This window comes from Leptosomus discolor, chromosome 7, assembly GCF_034619465.1.
Source record: "Leptosomus discolor isolate bLepDis1 chromosome 7, bLepDis1.hap2, whole genome shotgun sequence".
In the NCBI taxonomy this organism is placed as follows: domain Eukaryota; kingdom Metazoa; phylum Chordata; class Aves; order Leptosomiformes; family Leptosomidae; genus Leptosomus; species Leptosomus discolor.
This window is the reverse complement of record NC_141397.1, coordinates 15,936,026-15,954,107: the sequence shown is the minus strand read 5'-3', so window position 1 is coordinate 15,954,107 and position 18,082 is coordinate 15,936,026. Positions and strand designations below refer to the sequence as shown.

Genomic DNA, 18,082 nt, shown 5'->3' with positions numbered 1-18,082 from the left:
CTGGTTGTAGAGATAAATTGGAGTTAGGCTGTGACGGCCCTCCATCACTCCTCTTCAGGCTGCATCAGTCACAGATAATTTTTTTGGGGAAGAACAACTCCATCCTCTGCATGAGTGTGCTGCAGTTGTGAGTGGAGCCAAATGGCACTGATTTAAAAGGAAAGCAGAGCTGAAAGGGTCAGTGACTTCTGGTTTGGAAAATCTGGAGTCCAGTTTCAAGGCATGAGACAAAGTTAAAAACCAAAATAGATTGACTTTAAAGGGGAAAAAAACGAACATCATGAGAGAAAACTTTACTCTGACTTATCACATGGTATATTCTAATTTGGTGAAGAATAACTTTATTTGATATTAAGCTTATGGCTTAACTTTAGAGTACACTGACAGGTAAGGCCAGACAAAAAGAAAACTATGGACCTTTAGCGGAAAGACTGGCTGCTGCAGGCTGGAAGGGAAACCTGACGGCAGTGACATTTGGCTATACAAAACTAGGAACGTGAACTGGACCACACAGCATAATTAGAGTACGCAAAGAATAGAGATAAAACTTAAAATCTTAAGAGGATGTGATGTTGAAGGCTGCAAAGGTGTAAAAACTGAAGAAATACATAAAAATGAAAGTTTTAGACAGATACTTTTTCTTTGTTTAATGAAAACTTGAATGAATAAGTGATTCAGCTTCTTTCACATGATAAAGACAAGGTGGGAAAGCAGGTTAACTATCTAGAAGAACAAATGAAAATTACTTTATGTATTTTTTAAAAATACCCCCAAAATATAGGTAAAACATCTTTTTTTCATGTGCAAATGTGTTCTCAGGTTTTTTTTTTGTTTTAATTAATGTCTTCCAATGTGCAGCAGGGAGCCCAATGATCAGAATAGGCTTCAACAATGTCTATAGAAGGAATCTGGATCTTTTAGAAAATACTGAGAAGTTAGTATAAAACCAACCAAACAATGGTTACACCACAAAAATATTTAAATAATAATAAAAATAAAAGACGTTTACCCAGAATCCACTTTCAAGAAAATTTTCTTATTTTAAAAATTATTTTACCCTTCCCAAGTGCAACATGCACGTGCATGACAACAGAGTGCACAATATCTGAGAATAGACAAAGAAAAGGGATTGTGGATTTTCTGCAGATTTTAATACACTTTCGATTAGGCCCTTTAACAGTAACTATGTTATGTGACGTGGGCATTTGCCTATGGAACCTCAGGCTGGGTCAAGTAATTGTATCTGGGAAATTCTGTTTCTTCCCAGGTCTTTTGTGGTCACATTTTTGGAAGATCAATTTTGACAGTACTCATTTAAATGTTTCCTTACTTCATAGTAAGGGATGAAAATGGCCACCAGAAATCTCAGGAGTAATATATGAATTCAATCATAGTGAGAAATATGAATTAGACCCTTTCTGCTATGTACTTCCAGGGAGGTAATCTTGCCAACACTGAGGAATACATTTTATGTCTTTCTCAGTACATTCCACAGTCTTGCACTTTATCTCTAGATTTTTAAAGATGATAAAGCCATAAGCAGTGTGACTATACTTAGAAAAAAAAAATCTAAGATGATCTATTCCCATAACCCTAGGACCCATGATTTTGAGAACAGCATCAAATATCACAAATCTTGTGGTGAAGTAGAAGAGATGTCAACACCCAGTGACAGATAGCAATGTACTGTGCGGCCATACATTATGTTCCATGTACTCACTACCTTTCTTTTGCTAGAAATAAGCGTGTGGAGAACATATTTAACCATCATTTCCCAACAATACTGACTGGCAGCAGCTGCCTTATGACAAGCAGTCATCTTCCCACACTGCTCTATTCAAGGGATTTCCCAAACTATTTTACCTATGAATCAGTTTCACAGGGTCTGGAAAATAGGCGTAATGAAATAGCAACAGTGGCTAAAGTGAAAAAGAAGCCATGTGTACAAAATATGCTAGTGACATACCAGTTACATCTGACATTAGTCCCCTGTGATGTGTACTCATTACTTTCTTACAGATAACAATTTCCCTCATCATAAATACTGTCCTTTTAGTAATACAGTATGGCATCATGAACTCTCTCATCCTTTATGAAGCAGTACATTTTCATATGATTCATATGCACGCATTTCTTACTATGACAATTGGCATCAAGACAAAGGCAGACAAAAAAATATATTATGAAGCAGGAGAAGAACCACCTCTTTGCCTGGTTTCATTAATAAGCAATACACAGCTGCATTACTCATGTCTCAAAATAACACATTCGCCAAATACAACTCAGTGTGGATTGAAAAAGTCTTTACCTCGTGGTGAAACAGCAAACTGGACCTTCACCTATTCTAAAAGCATGCCTATTGCATATATTGCCTCAAGACTCAACAGATTCAACAGACAGAATAACAAAAGATATCCCTCCATCTTGCATTTCAGATCTAGTTCTTCACATGTTAGGTTTGGATCTCCGAGAGAACTTCAAGCTCTATTTTATACTCAATAAATCCAACTAATGCCGATATCCCCTAAAAAGTATAATTTCAATTTGCTGGGGGACTGAATGTAGCCCTTGCGTTACAACTACTACAAACAGTCTAAACCCAGCAAAAAGGCAGAAAGGAGGAGCCTGTCAAGATGGATCTTGTAGAGCAAGTAAGAAGTTTGGACAGGAGGGATGCAGGAAGAACAGGGCATTGCCCCAGCTCCATGTGCCCAAAGCTTTATCTAACTGAAGGAGAAATTATAAAGTTTCATATTCTTTCTTTACTGTACAATCAGTTACCTAAATCAGAAAATGTACAGGCAGCAAGGTGTAAAACCCCTGTAAGACTTTGTCAGTAACCTCATACCTTCCCTAAACTGGAACACCAAAAGTGGGAAACAAAGTTAGACCATCTCTAATATTGCTACACTGATCCATCTTTAGGTCACTGGCTGGCAAAGTTCAAATTACAGAATAACAAGTACTTTGAATTCACATCTCTCACCCTTTTTAAAAACTTCTCCTGATAATATCAACATTAACTGCTATAAACATTACTACTGTGGCATTAAAATTCTATCTATAAACACTTCTCTTTCAATACTGTACTCATGGTATTCAAACAGGAATCAGCTACTCTCTCTTTTAATGTAATACTCTTCTATTACAGACCAATGTGGCATACCAACCCTTTCACAAATATGTCAGAAAGAAAGTAAATATTTTCACTCCCATAGCTCCTCCCAGGGAGCTGTTTCAGGCCCTCATTCTCCACACTGGCAAAGGGAACAAATCACCTCTTTTCACTTTGTTTCATAACAGACAGGCTCATCAATTTACTTGATTCTATTAACAGCCCTGCCCGGTAAATTTTCCCAGTTTCTGTTCCTGTTAGTAAACATGTGTATTAAGAATTGCACTCAGTCTTCCAGATAAGGTCTTACAAGTGTCTTGTATATGACATTGTTAATTCCTTATTTCTAGAGGCAACGCCAGAGGATGCTTCTTTAGAGTGTATTTGCCTTTTTTATAGATGCATTAGATGGGTGGTTTGTAATAATCCTGTGATTACCCAGTAAAGCCTCATTTTGACACCCTCCGTCAACAATTATTACTACTGGTTATTGACGACACTCTGCACTACCACATTTCATCCCATTTCTGTTTTTCCTGTCTTCATAATCCCTAGATTTTTTCTGTTTGACATTCTGAGCCTACATGATCATGCTAATGACCGGCCACCTTCATGTTATTGGTACAGTTCTATGTTTGTGGTCAGTGTCGTTATTGACAGCATTAGAAAATGAATCTGTAAGGATCTGTAAATCTCTTTCACTCCAGTTTCTTGCCTTTGCTGCTGTATTCCCACATTCTTCCAGAAAACTGATGTAAAGCAATTACTTATAACTTCATGAATAATAGTGTATCTTGCATGTGCAGAAGTAATTTATATGGAGTAGTGCAAAAGGCGCATATTTTTTCAGACTGCCACAGACCCCTGGGTCAATAGGAAAGATTAAGTATCTTCAGCTGCTTACAAAGGGTGCAACTCAAATATAAATGCTTTCATATTAGAAACAAATCCAAATCAAACAAATAACTGCTGGAAATTATGCAACCATTTGCTAAATAAAGCCATACCCATCCAGCTATACTGGCAACATGCAGGCAAATTTTAGGCAGTTATCAAAATTCTTTCCATCAAAATACTCAGTTTAAATATTCATTATTGTCTTGGAAGTTTTATATTTCATCCTACAATGATATACCAACATCCACATAAAAAAATATCACAAGGAGAGGACTCCTATCAAACTTTCAATATCCTCCTACTAACCTTAGGTGGTTTAAAAGGATAGTCCGGTGAAAAGGTAATGTCAAGGAAGAAAACTCCACCTTCATATACAGACCCTGGAGGCCCCAGTATAGTTGACCTCCATTCATAAATGTTGTCTCCTTTGGGTCCAGCACTAAAATAGAAAACAAAAGTATAACATAATAACCACATACAATCAAGAATATACTGCATCAGTTATACTCTACTAGTAGTACCGCTGGTTTTGCAATAACACTACAAGTTAAAATTGTGTATCACATTCATTAAATTAGTCCTGGATAAAACACGCAACTGGTGTCCTAAGCTCTGTCAGTGAAGTGATACAGTCAGCCAGGAAGAAGTATTAAACTCACATTATAGATTATTCAAATAAGCACGGAAAAATTCCTGACTGCCTTATCTCAAATATTTTAGTGGGCAGATATGAAGTATTTACAGTGCAAGGATACAAAGACTGCTGAGATGTCTTGTCACTGGCTTGCCTCATAAGCCATCCTATTTTCACCTACCTCCTCATCCACCTACCTCCTCAGTCAGTAGCACTTTAATTACACACATTATGATACAGCACAGACTGTACTGACGACTGAGCAGGGTACAAACGACCTTGCAGCTGCACTTTCCAAGTTACTAACCTAAGGTGTCCAGTCACTAGTACAGAAGGCTGCTTTACTCGGCAATTGTTGTTGCAATTATAAACAGGAAGCGGGTTAAAATGTTGGATTATGTTAGTTCAAAGTCCTTGTTCAAAAACACAGTACTGGAACAATACTTAAAATGTATGAAACATAATTCTGTATGTGAAACAAGAAAAAAATCTCTCACCCGCATGGTCAATTCCTGACAAAATCGAATTAAAAACTAATAAAAGTTCTGGACATGACTCTTCCAAAAGCCAACACAGCCTCCTTTCATACAGTATAATGCTTGTCTATAGACATACATATTTTGCTCAGGGTGGCCTCTTAAATAACATAAAGATTTCTATTTGGTTCACAGCCTGCTGATACCAGTCACTGATACAGGACCTGAATTTTAATCAGGATCAAATGGGATGGTGACTTCTAGATATCTGATTAATATTTTTCAGAGGAAGGCAGTGCTGGAAGATATTTGAAATAAGTGACGTGGTATTGTCTTAACACATTTCTTGTGAAACTATTCTTGTTATGTTTGCAATAAAGACTTCCACAGCATGCAGGGGTTTGTGAAATAACTCTGTGTATAGAACAGATGAAAGCTCTTGGCTATGCTCCATGCCTCACAATGTACCCAAGGCATACAATTATTATACAACATCATGTCATGTTCACTGCTCAACTATTCATTTTGTTCACTGAAAGTTAATAAAACCCTCTTTCACCTGAAATTCCTTGGGCTCCCTTCATTAAAACTTCTGACTGCATGATTCCCTGCATACAACTGCGTGACTTAGTACTGCGCAGTGTACTTCATTAGTCATGGTACCTACATCAATTTTCTATAATAGCTGTTAATGCTTCTTGGCTTTCTAAACTACAAGCTTTCTTAACAAAACGGGTTACAGAGACTATAACATTATGGAACGTTCATTTTCCATCAGCCATAGTAACGAAACTAGCAATTGTTTTAAAGATAAAATCTGGCTTTTCAAGTGTCACAATAGCAGAAGTGTTGCCATCCATATTTCACAGTGTCTATAATACATCAGGTTTCTAGCTGCCAAACAAATTTAATTTACCCAGTTCTCAGTTTGCATTAACCTTTGAATAATAAAGCACAGCTGAGACTGCTGTAAGAAACAAACCAGAGAATGAATAATTAAAAACATCTCCACTGCCTTTAGAAAGACCAATCCTGAGTCAACAGGGAAGGTTTAATTGTGACTGAACTAGGCATTAAGGGGCTAATTGAACTCTTTATAAGCCCAAACGAATGTGGTCCTACGTCAGTGCTATGGTATACAAGGTTCACAGAAAGCAAAACCCTTTAAAAAAACAGTCAGGCAATTAGTTCAAATAGAAAAGGCAAGAAGTAGGGGCACTCTAATTCTTACACACAAAAAAGCCCGTAACAGATGAAGGAAATCCTTCCCCATTTTCTGCAGAAAAACATTCTGATACTTGGAGAAGCAATGACGCAGTTGATGCCAGCAGGTTAAAATGGAAGTGATATAAATGTCGATCCCCGAGAAATGGTCTGAAACAGAAAACAGCAAAAGCAAGCCCTGTCTTTTTTAGACCCTATTTAGCCAGTAAGGGATGGTCGGGCCCTTTTTGGGTTTGAGTGAGGCTCACTTTTTTCATCAGAACTCTCTTTGATAGTGGCATTTTCATAACGTATATTATTTTTATTTGTTTTGCCTATTTATTTAACTGCATTAACATTTGAAATGAGCAGTCATTAATTAGAATAGTTGGAAAATGCTCCATCTGCCAGTTGAACTGTTTCGGCACGTCCAGCTACAAACCCAGGCTGATCACATTCTGAGGATGCTGATTAACATTAATTGAAGGCTTTCTTTGCAAATGAGAGATGAAGCTTTATTAAGTATTATTATTAATTTGAAGAATAACTTGAATTGTATGGAGTGTGGAAAGACTGCTGTTATCAATGTTGCCTGTTTGAGTGCTTGCTGCCAGCAAGGCTCTTCAGCTGATGTAAAACACTGATCCATGTGCACAGGCAACAGCTGGTATTAAGGGCAACAGCATGTACAAGCATCACATTTTTTCTCTTGCACATTAACAACACAAAAAGTTTGACAGGTGTATTATCTTTGTTTTCCTTCTTTCCTAATTGTTAAGCCTTTTATTTATCGACATTATTGGCAACAAGAACGACGACTCATCAGGCTTCACCAGAGAAAATTCCCATATGTGCACGACCTCAGCCAGAGCCTTATTCTATAAGGTTTATAATGCAAGAGGATTTAATTGCCCTTCTCTCTACATGGATATCTGCCCAGCACACTGAAGCCCAAATGTTTTACATTCAGTATGATTTATATTCCAGCTCTATTAATGTTACTGGCAACAAGAACACAGATCTCAAAGAAAGCAAACCAAACATCTCAGTGCCTGAAGTTCTATTATCTTTGGAAGGACAGATTCTGATGTGCACCCGCTCGGCAAAGGGCAGACTAAATCTGTCTTGAACTCAACTGACCCAGGGCCAGAGCATATGCACGCTGCCTGCTACTAACCTGCTGCTAAATCAGTCAGCCTCAGGGGACGAATAACGGTGGCTGTGGCAGCTCCTGGTGGAAGTGGCTGAATGATAAGGATAAGGTGGTCAGCAGAAGGACAGCTCTGCCGTCAGACCAGCGGCACAGCCTCCCAGTTTGAGCCCTGATGCTGAAACCCTAGCGAACCTGCAGGAGGCATCGAGGAGCCCAGTGAGAAGCACACGGTGTAACTCTGGAGCTGGCACTCCCCACATTGCCAGTGTTATCTCCCAGGTGGGATTTGTAACATAGGACCGAGGAGACGCAGCTGAACATGAAGGCTTGCTCATGCTGTCATTAGTCCCCTAAAGCTGATGAGACACTGCACAGAATATTGCCTGGTTGACCTGCTGGGGAGGCTTTGTTGACTGGAAGACCCTGGGGTGGGTGGACATGGAGCCAGCCTTCTTCCTCTTCCAGAATGACATCAGCATGGGTGTACGAAATTCAGGACAAAGGAGTTCAAACACATAAAATGGTCTCCTTTGTACTTCACTCGCCTTTGCCTCTCCTTACATATTTTAGTTCTGCCACTGCTTCCCACATGCATACTTACTTCAGGTGAAATGTATGCACATCAGTCACAGTTAGTAGCAAAATACTTTAAATGCTACTATAACTGAATTAATTTTGCTTTAAATATGCTTAATGCACCAAGTATTTTCTATTCCCTCAACATGTTTTCGGCAGGCAGTCACTTGAAAGTAGTGCTGCTAAAAAATGCTTGTCCAGTACAATCGATTATAAACATCAAGCTTTCACCGCATTTAGAATATGCTGAAATATTAGATTTAAAATGATGTACTAGCATAGTTGTATGAAAACAACAGCATCTTTGAGAAATACCAGACGAAAATCTATCTGGAGAAGTTAGGAAAGTACAGTTGATTTTTAGTTTTATCAGAGCTGTGATTTGTATACAAATTTACTCAATTTCCAGAGAATAACCCAAAAAAGTAAAAATACAGAAATTCAAAGAAACAACAGTCCCACATTTATCAAGTAGTCATATGGAATAAATTAGTCAAAATAATATTATTATTTTCTAATCTAATATGTTTCTTGATGAGGGATCCCCTGCTTCCCCAGCACCTATAATGGAGGTAGCATAACCTTATACTGTAGAAAATAAGGACTAGTTCAATGTCTTCCCTTCCATTCTTGGTTTCTGCATCTTGCTGGTATCCACATCTAAAGTGTAACTATACTCTCTAACACAAGGGAAAGGCAAGCCTATAGCAGAAAACAAAGAAGAAAGGAATTGTAATTTAAATTGCCTTCTAGTTCTGACACACTAACGGTGTGTGGGGGGAAGTGATCAGGCCAAATAAAACAGGAAAGTGAGATGGCTGGGAGGCCTTCCCATTCCTCAGGACTCAGAAAGAAATGGAAAGATTCTTCAGGACCGGGTGAGTTTAAGTTCATTTTTATCCTCATCCCTTATGGGAGGTCAGAATAAAGGAGGACCATGGTATTACACAAACTTTGTCCACGAACTCACTTTCCATGGCATTGTCTATGGCAATTCATTCTTGTTACCGCATTAGCTAATCTGAATTGCCTTCGCACACAGTAACACGCAACGGAACTCCACTAGGTGCAGTCCATGGAGGATGCAGATCCTCTCAACTATCTTCAGTAACATAAGACAACAGAAAGAGTGATACACCCAAATCTCTTCTTCTTCCTTTCCTTTTATTACACAGAGCTTTGTCTTTACTGTTTAAGAGATTTTCCTCTGAGGAGAGAAGCTCACCACAATGAAGCTCTTGCAATCCTGTTTCTTGCACATTTAACCGTTACACTGGACCAGATTTGGCCTCTAGCTGCCCTCTGTGAATGCTTCTGGGAAGTCAGTTGCCCAGAGGGCAAAGTGGGTACAAAAATATTGGGAGATTGGCAAAATAATGTAAGAGCACAGCTGGTGAGGGAAAAGGATAGATGTGACAAAACAGAAGATTGCAGATTCAGTTTTCAGTGAGGTATGTCTCTTGAGAAGCTCATGTGATGCCTCATTAAAATAAACCCACTACATACCTCTGCTCTCTGTTTTGAACACGGTGCCAATACTGAAACTGGTCCCAAGCGAAAACGTTGCTTTGGTCTGTACCACTGATCAGGGCTATCTCCGTGCTTGGGGCCAGCCACGAGACCAGCAGCAGGGCTGTGCTGGCAAAGTGGTTGCTGGATAATCTCAATCAGCAGGCACTATGCTGACACTAACACCAACAGGTGACTCACACCCACCTGCACACCCAGCTGAGGCCCCGTGCAACAAAATGCAAAAATAGTGCCATTGAGGAGCTTTGGCACCACAGCCCCACGAGCAACTGTAGTTCTCAGCCCTGCTTTCCCACAGCCGTGTTTCTGTGGCTTCAGAACAGATAGAGACAGTGCCAGCAGCACTGGTCATCTGCTGAATTTCTTCTGCTCTTCTCCCAATTCTATTGCCTCTCCATTCTGGAGGCCCACCTGATCGAACACCTTTTGAACCTTCACCCTTTCTCTTCCCTTGTTACTGACCATTCTTCTTTGTAGAACCTGTGTTCTCTCTTTTCTGCTTGAGGGTGGTTTCTCTCCCACCCCCTCTCTGTATGGTGATAATTCATTGCCCCTTCTTCATGGTGAATCCTTCCTTCCCTCAGGTACATGCAGATCCCGCTCCCCTGAACATCCCCTGTCTTTTTCTCTCATCAACAGCCATCAACACAACCTGCTATTTTTCATCTTTCTCCAGAAAGGAGGAGGGGGTGGAAAATAGTGCAAGGGGATTTTATTACAATACAGCAGTTACTCATTTTGTTTCTTTCCCTCCCTGTTGCCCTTCTTCTGAGACATACAAAATGAAGAGCAAGCAGAGCGAGTGCTGCAACAGCAGCAGCATAGGGAAAGGAAAGGGAGTCACAGCTGCCTACCCAGATGCTACAGTGATATCAGTAGGTACTTTTATAAATGTATGTAATAAACAGTTGCCACAGCAGCCAAAGGAATATATTTCTACAAAACAAAAACAAAGAAATAGCAGCGAGCACTGAGACTGCCTGTGGCAATGGGCACAGTTGTATGGCTAATAACACCTCTGCTATGAATAAAATTAGCAGGCTAGTCTCCAAGAAGTAAAATTAAAGAATGATTAAAGAAATAAACCCCTTCAGAATTAGAGATAAGTGCTTAGTTCGGCTATAATATTGGTGACAAACTCTCATAAAAAATATATCCTCCCCAAATTTGTACCTTTGGAATGCATAACCTTTTCTTAATTTCCTTTTTTTCCTGAAAATCTGCTGAAAACTCCTAAAATCTTATTTATTTATTTATTTTTAATTCATCCTCATCTGAATTCCTTTATCCAGATGGTGCAAAGAGTGGAAAATTATCAAAATACTGGAAGATGCTCTGTTTCGAACCAAAGTTCGAAATTTTTCAGCATTAAATTTGAGGCCCAAAAAATCTGCGTTACTCTAAGAAAATTAACAATATATATACATCTTTAAAGAGTTTTCATTTTACTTTAAGTAGACACTATATCTAGTGAAAAAGCTTGGCTTTTCATGATCTAATACTCAAATTTGGGTCTATGCTAGATCCAGTATTTTTGATCGCCCTGCAATATTACTGGGAATTTGTGTCTTACATGTGTTGGAATATCAACATAATTAGACGAAGTAAGCACAATTTTTTGGTAGGTATCTTTCATTAGACTTCATTATTCATAATGGAAACTGAGGGTGAAGTGGCTGGGCCACTTGTCACTCAGAAAGGCTTTGGCAGAACAAGAAACTTCAGACAAATCCCTTGCACCACTAGGTTTCCATTACAGCAAGAGAATTCTGATGAGAAGTTTGGAACAGACTTTCTTCCAGTTCCAGTCTTCTGACTGAGACAATCTTTCTATAAGAAACTTTAAAAAAAAATACTTTGAGGCAAGCAGTAAGAGAAGGAGGATATTAAGACATTTTTCTAACTCATGCTACAATTCTTTCAAAGTGGTTATATCCTGCTTTTATCAAGTGCTTTTTATTGAAGCCAGTTGCCGTTTTCATCTACACTCTGGAGCAAATATGTTTGTGGTAAACATGATGGGAAGAACAGGCAAACTGATCCCAATGAGCCATTAAAGAGCAGCAACATATTACAGGACAGCACAAGATACTGCTTCTTATGCTTATTGAGAGTGACTGAATTCAGTATGGTACGGCATTTTTTCACTGTGAATCTTCTCTATTTTTAGCAAGTTGTTTCTAGTGATATACAGTTTAACTTTGGGGCTTCCTGCCACTTTCTTGCAGCAAACCCACAGCACACCAGGTCAGTGTGTGGGAAGTCTGTATGAGTCAAATCCTTTTTTTCTTGTGATTAACTTTCTTTGCCCTCCTGTCACTGGAGCCATTAAAAATTATCGGCTGAAGCTGCTGAAACTGTGTTGTGTTTAGTAAGTTGTGGCCACAATAAAAATACCAAATAGATTAAGACCTAAGCGAATATCACCTAGTTGATTTTATTATTCACTTCTAAATAATACCACTAAAAATTATTAAAAGTATCCTAGCACTTTAGGATACCTGTATTATTCAAAGAGTACTTTGATGTTTTTATTCTCTAAAGTCCTGTCTTCAGAGCGCTCCTGAGATAGAAACTACCATGAAGATAACTGCTTCTTAATGCACAAACCAGTTATTTATATTATAGTATCTACAGCAATTTATTCATTGCAAACACCATTACACAGTGTATGATCACAGCATGCTGAGTATTCACAATGAGATTTTAAAAATGGCAATTTTGTTAAGTATTCTCTACTTCGTTCAGCTGAACAAAATTACATAAAACCCTTCATAGAAGGCTTTCCTTGTTCAGTGCCGGAAACAATCATTTGCCCCTTATTACACATCTATGGGCTCGATTCCCTTTTGCCACATCTTTTGTTTCTTTTTCTTCTAAAGTAATACGACTAACTGCAGTTCCAGCTCTTTTATACCACCAGAAACAGACTGTACAGTTTAAATAAGATGAAATATTTATCAGCCTGATTTGCCTCTATGATGATTTATATCAAGCATGATTTGTAGCCATATTTTAGCAAAAGATGAAAACACAAATAACTAGAAATGAAAAACACTACAAAAAAAATGAATAGACTGTCCTGGGACCTTCTAATATGACCTCCAACCTTGCAATTTGCCAAGTGATATTATTTCCATGTTACTCCTAATTTGCTTTTCCTTGAGTTCTTTTCTTTCCCAGAATTGTAATTTATTTTTCAAAACAACTACTTTTTAATTTCACAACATTTCCCCTTACCCACAACAGTTGTAATTTACCATTCTATCTTTTCCAAGTTAAACAGAAAACATGACACACAACAGTGGGGTAGCATCGTTAGGCACTATATTTTTAAATTCTAAATCTAATTTAAAAGGATGAGGTGACTGAGTGTGGACAGATAGCACAGAAACCCCACAGCAGCTGGAAGATTTAAGAGGTGTAGCAGGGAAGAAAGCATTCTTTAAAACAGCATTGACTTTTTAGTTTCTGTGGAAACCTCAGAGGCAATGCAGGGGAGAGAGGTAGACCGGACTAAAGCAGACCAGCTCAAACAGACTAGAAAGACTTGTCATGAAAGGGTGCAATATACTGAAAGCTCTGGATTTGAAATCCATTTGATATGTTGATTTGATCACTTACAAAAAAATTATTTCAAACTCCTGCTCTTCATCAGAAATGATGAAAAATTAAAAAAAGAGAAAAAAAAATCATGTGCAATGTATTAACAATGAATGGATCAGGTGAACTTCAACTAACATCTCCACTTTCTGATGACGGACTGATGATTTCATGTAAGAATTTATTTTAAGTCTTATCCAAAAAAGATCTCTACAGTATCTTACTTTAAGAAATACTAGTGCAAAGATATCTGCAGTAGTCAGCCATTTCAGTAATTGAGAATTATTTATACAAGATTATTTCTAAAATATGTGCACATGCATTTTCTGATTGTTAAGAATACTATAAGCAAGGCAGTAATATTTTTCAACAACTGCATATTCTCTGTTCCTCAGAAAGCTGGTTTTCTGTATAACCACTAGTCATTGTATCTTTCCCCTACTTGGAAATGATTTATCCAACTGCCTATAAAGAGGTTTGATTTGCTCAAGACTGTCATCTTTCATAATCCTGTCTACAGGCAGTTGCTTAAATAGGAGCCTGGAAATTTTGAAACCTTATGCAACAAGAATAATTTTGTAGCTTTTTTCCTGAAGGGGCCCGATTCTGAGATTTCCTCTTGAGACGTTTTAGAGACTTTAGTTTCTACACATAAGCTGCTAGTAAAACTGTCCCAAAACATTAATGAGGAAAAGTAACGAGAGGAAAATTTAAAGCAGTTAGTATTTACAGAGAGATATCTCAAACATACAATACAGCTGTGTAACCAACAAGCCTGCTTTTCTCTCTATCCTGTAAACAGATGAACAGGTTTGAATACAGACTCCCCTCATTTCAGTGAGAGATTCACACATGCTTACATGTGAAATTCTTGCTTACACAAAGAAACAACTCTATATTATGGCATAGATTAACTAACATGATGTTAAACACATTATAAAACAAGTCATTTCCTCCTGAGTAAACAAGCCTATAAAGCCAACAGGCACAGAAAAAGGAAATTTGATTCTGAAATCCATATACTTCAAAAGCAGGTTCCTTTTATTCAGTCAATTTAGTTAAGAGGCTGTCTTACTTCTCCAGTTCTCTGGTAGACAGAAGAAAACACACTGGAAATTACTGGCAAACAGACGCATTTTCACAACACTCGTTCTTCATTTGAAATTATTCTCTCCAAATATGGAGACCAGGTCCAAGGTGAGAGAAAACTTAAAATGTCTCAACTTGTGATTGAGACTGATTTACCTCCATTGCAGGCCACATTCTGACTTACCAGAAGAACACACCACTTATAGACAATTTTCTTTGCAGTATCTGTGAGGACTGAGCAATTTACACCACTTCACTGATCAGTCAAAATAAATGGGGATCTGGCAGATTCTTGGGGAGTGTTTATGTGAGACTGGGACCTGATAATGTGATTTCTTCTACTTCATTAGAATATCGTTAAGACTTTTTAACGTACCCCTTCCCTGGGGTGGGGGACTTATCTGGATCCATGACAGAGTGAACAGAAAATAAAATATACAGAAATTTCTCATTTTTCTATCAGGATAATTTTCTCATAGGATCTTTTGGGAAGAGTCTTTGGGGCTGAGGTCAGGCAGGGGCTTACATAGGATCGCGCTTTCTGTGCTGAGGTTGCTGGAAATCCTTTCAAAGTCAGATGTGGAGTTATCAAGTGAACTTGATAAAACAGTCCTGGAAACTGGTTATGCCACAGACTTCACTATAAGAACAGGGTCATTCCAATGTGTTTTTCAGTAAATGTGAGCTTATTTAGGACAACTGAGACTAGTTCAGTGGTACTTCTGTACACAGACCTGCTCACAGGATCAGGACTTCCGATTAGAAGGCCTTTCCCTATAAATGGCTTAGTTTCATTCCTTGCTTTATTCAAAAGCATTAGGATGGAAAGACTGCAAGTGGTCCCAGGAAGGATGATGGCAAAATGGTTCAAGAAAAGTAGGATGCTCGCTTGTCATTTAAAAGCCATAATGAAAGCGTATGGCTGGAAGGAGAAGTCCTGAGCCTGCGTTCTCAGGATGGGAAGGCAAACAATCAGTGTGCATGTACCAGCTTGTGAAAGCTGTCTTCAACTTACAGGTGGAGTTGGGGAACTCTGGGCTCCGTAAAATCCCTCTCAGGTTTTCAAGTGACACTTCCACTGCTGTAGGCCTCACACATGATCTACTCCCTAAATGATGACTTGTCTAATGAAGTATTGACATTTCTAATTAGTAAGGAAGAACCAGCATTCTAATCTGTAAGTCGTAATCAACGACTCTGTCACAGAAGAATTAAACTTCACATATATGAGACCTGGGGTTTTTTTATAACCACAGCGTATGTTCCCTACATCAAGATACAACAACAACAACTGAAATTGCCATTATAATTTCCTTGGCAACAACAATTTGGAATCCTCACTCACACAGATGTTTTTTGCATGATAAAAATTACATTTGTGTTATTTTCTTTCCCATTTTCGGTTCCAGCTCATCTCCTCAGTTCAGCTGCCAGTGATACCTTCTCTCATCATTGTTTATTCACTTGTAACATGACTGGCTGTGTGCATTAAGTGACAAATGACCAGTCTTTAAGTCAGAGCTATCACCACAAGGAGAACCACAGAACACTACACTAGTCATGCTGAAATTGGCAACATAAAAATAACATGTAGCTTAACCTATGAACACTAGAGTTATATTACTTATCTTTACCATGCATTACTGCTTATCTTTATTATCCTAATCATGTCTACTTAAGTCTCATGTATTCAAAGCAAACAGCTGGAGCAAATGGTTATGAAATACAGAAATGTTCATCTTGTGGCCTCTGGTTCAGCATTAGCCTAGATGACTTCTGTCCAAATTGCTCATACTTGGAGGTTCTTTGTTGACCCGCATCTAATGAATAGGTTTTTTACAAATCCATTTCTTAGTGGACAAACGTCACAAGTTATAAGAGCATCACTGCTGACTGCAGCCTCACTGGCAACTCTGACTGGATGGAGGAGGAAATACTCTTTGGCCACATGTGCTAGCTCTTGATTGAGGCCCTGATAATGCTGTGGGAACACATGCCAGACAGCTGCCTGTCTTTACTGATTGTTCACAGGTTAATTAGGAATGTATCTGTACTAGTTGCTGTAACAGTCAGTTGGGTACTCGTCACAAACATCACATCGGGTGTAAGAGTTTTAATAGAAAAATGCGCTGGGTTTGTCTAATGCAGACAGAAGACATGGTGGAGATATTTCAAGTCATATTACTGTTTAAATAATCTGGATATGATTAAAATCAGCAATGGTTCACCTGTACTGCTTGTGGTAATTTAGCAGAAATCTAGCTGCCTGAGAAAGATTTAAATATATCACTTCATGTATTAAGAGGAAAAAGTGTTCCTCTGTCAGATCATATTGAATCACAACAGTGCATATGTATTCTTGTCACAGTTTCTGCACTTTTACTGGTTTTGATGCCTTCAAAATAATCTTTTTTAAAATTAATGTACTTGCCAATTGCATATTCTGGAAGGAGAGCAGCTGTTTCCTCACAACTGTATGCATAGTGTTTTGGAAAAAAAATTGTGTATTAATGGTAATCTGTTTTTCATAGCTTTGCAATGTCTTAGATAATAGGGTAAAACACAATTTTCCTTTCATGTTTCCTTCCCTGCATATGAAGAGACAGATGCAAGTGCAAGAGACTACTTGCGCTGAGGGCAAACTTGGTACTGCTTAATGTGACTTAATGACTAAAAAATGTATTTTATTTATAGATGACATCTAGTACTCAGCAGATATTATGGTCAATGAGTACTCTTCCCTGCCAGTTAGTAAAAGGATTTGGAATTAAATCTGGTTTTATTTTACTTCTTCAAGTAGACATACTGAAAGCAAGCGAGGTAACCACATGAGTAACACAAATGGGATTTAGTCCTTGCTCTTAATCTTTTTCTAGACAGAAGCTCACGTATAACAATGTATGTTTTAACTTGAAACACAGAACTGAGAGAAAAAGGGAAAAAAGCCCAGGACTGAAGAAAGGCTATTTCACAGCTACAGAGACATGTAAACACCTCCAGGAACTTTGCTTAATAAGGCCAGCTACTTTCAGCTATCACTCCATGGCCCGTGACAATCTTTGCATGAAAGTATTTCTTTCTCCCCCAGGCAACACTATCAAGTTAGTGCAGTTCCCTCGAAATACACAAATGCTGTATTTAAAGCTAAATGTATAACATATGGAGGACTGGAGCTGCACTCTGGAGAGCACCTCCCTCACCCACCCCACGGCACTCAGCCATGCCAACAAACGTCCCTACAAAATGTGGCAAATATGACAAGGAAAATGTTAGAAATTTCCTGTAGGTTTTAACTCACGTCAAGAGACACCACAGGGGCCACAACTGATCTTGAATTACCTCAAGACACAACGTACACAGTGAAGCAGTCAACTCAGCAGTATTTAATGCATAAGCACTCTTACCCTTATAGGATACACTACTTAGCTTTTCCTAAAGATACCAAGGTGATTTACATGTTTCTTTACCAAACTAGGACTATTCAACCCCAGCACAGAGAAGCTGTGAAAGACAGTCATCTTTCCTGGGAAGAAAAGGCTCAATCTAGTGCACTCAAGAGTTGAGCTTGTGCTCAGTGATGCCAGCGATAAAACTCCCATTGACTTCAATACGTTGAAATGCACGAAGAAGAGCACTTAGGATCCACTTGTAAGCACATAAAATGTGCATGCAGTTGCACTTGTTGTTTTAAAATCTCTTATTTTTAGCAAGTCTTGTTAAAAAAAAAAAGTCTTGTGTATGCAATTGTACATTCAAATTTATGTTGACCTGCTTTAAATTGTTTTCAGTTTATCATGTTAGGAATC

The 18,082-nt window shown here is 38.4% G+C and overlaps 1 protein-coding gene across 2 annotated transcripts in view; it reads right to left on the bottom strand.

The window, feature by feature from the left end:
• LOC104354111 (ubiquitin-conjugating enzyme E2 E2) overlaps window positions 1-18,082 on the bottom strand; it is a 210,070-nt gene that overhangs the window by 32,913 nt on the left and 159,075 nt on the right. For both annotated transcript variants that reach the window (XM_086467885.1, XM_086467886.1), the window contains one exon: window positions 4,319-4,451. In XM_086467885.1, coding sequence (XP_086324011.1) covers window positions 4,319-4,451 — 133 coding nt within the window. The remainder of the gene's footprint in view (window positions 1-4,318; window positions 4,452-18,082) is intronic.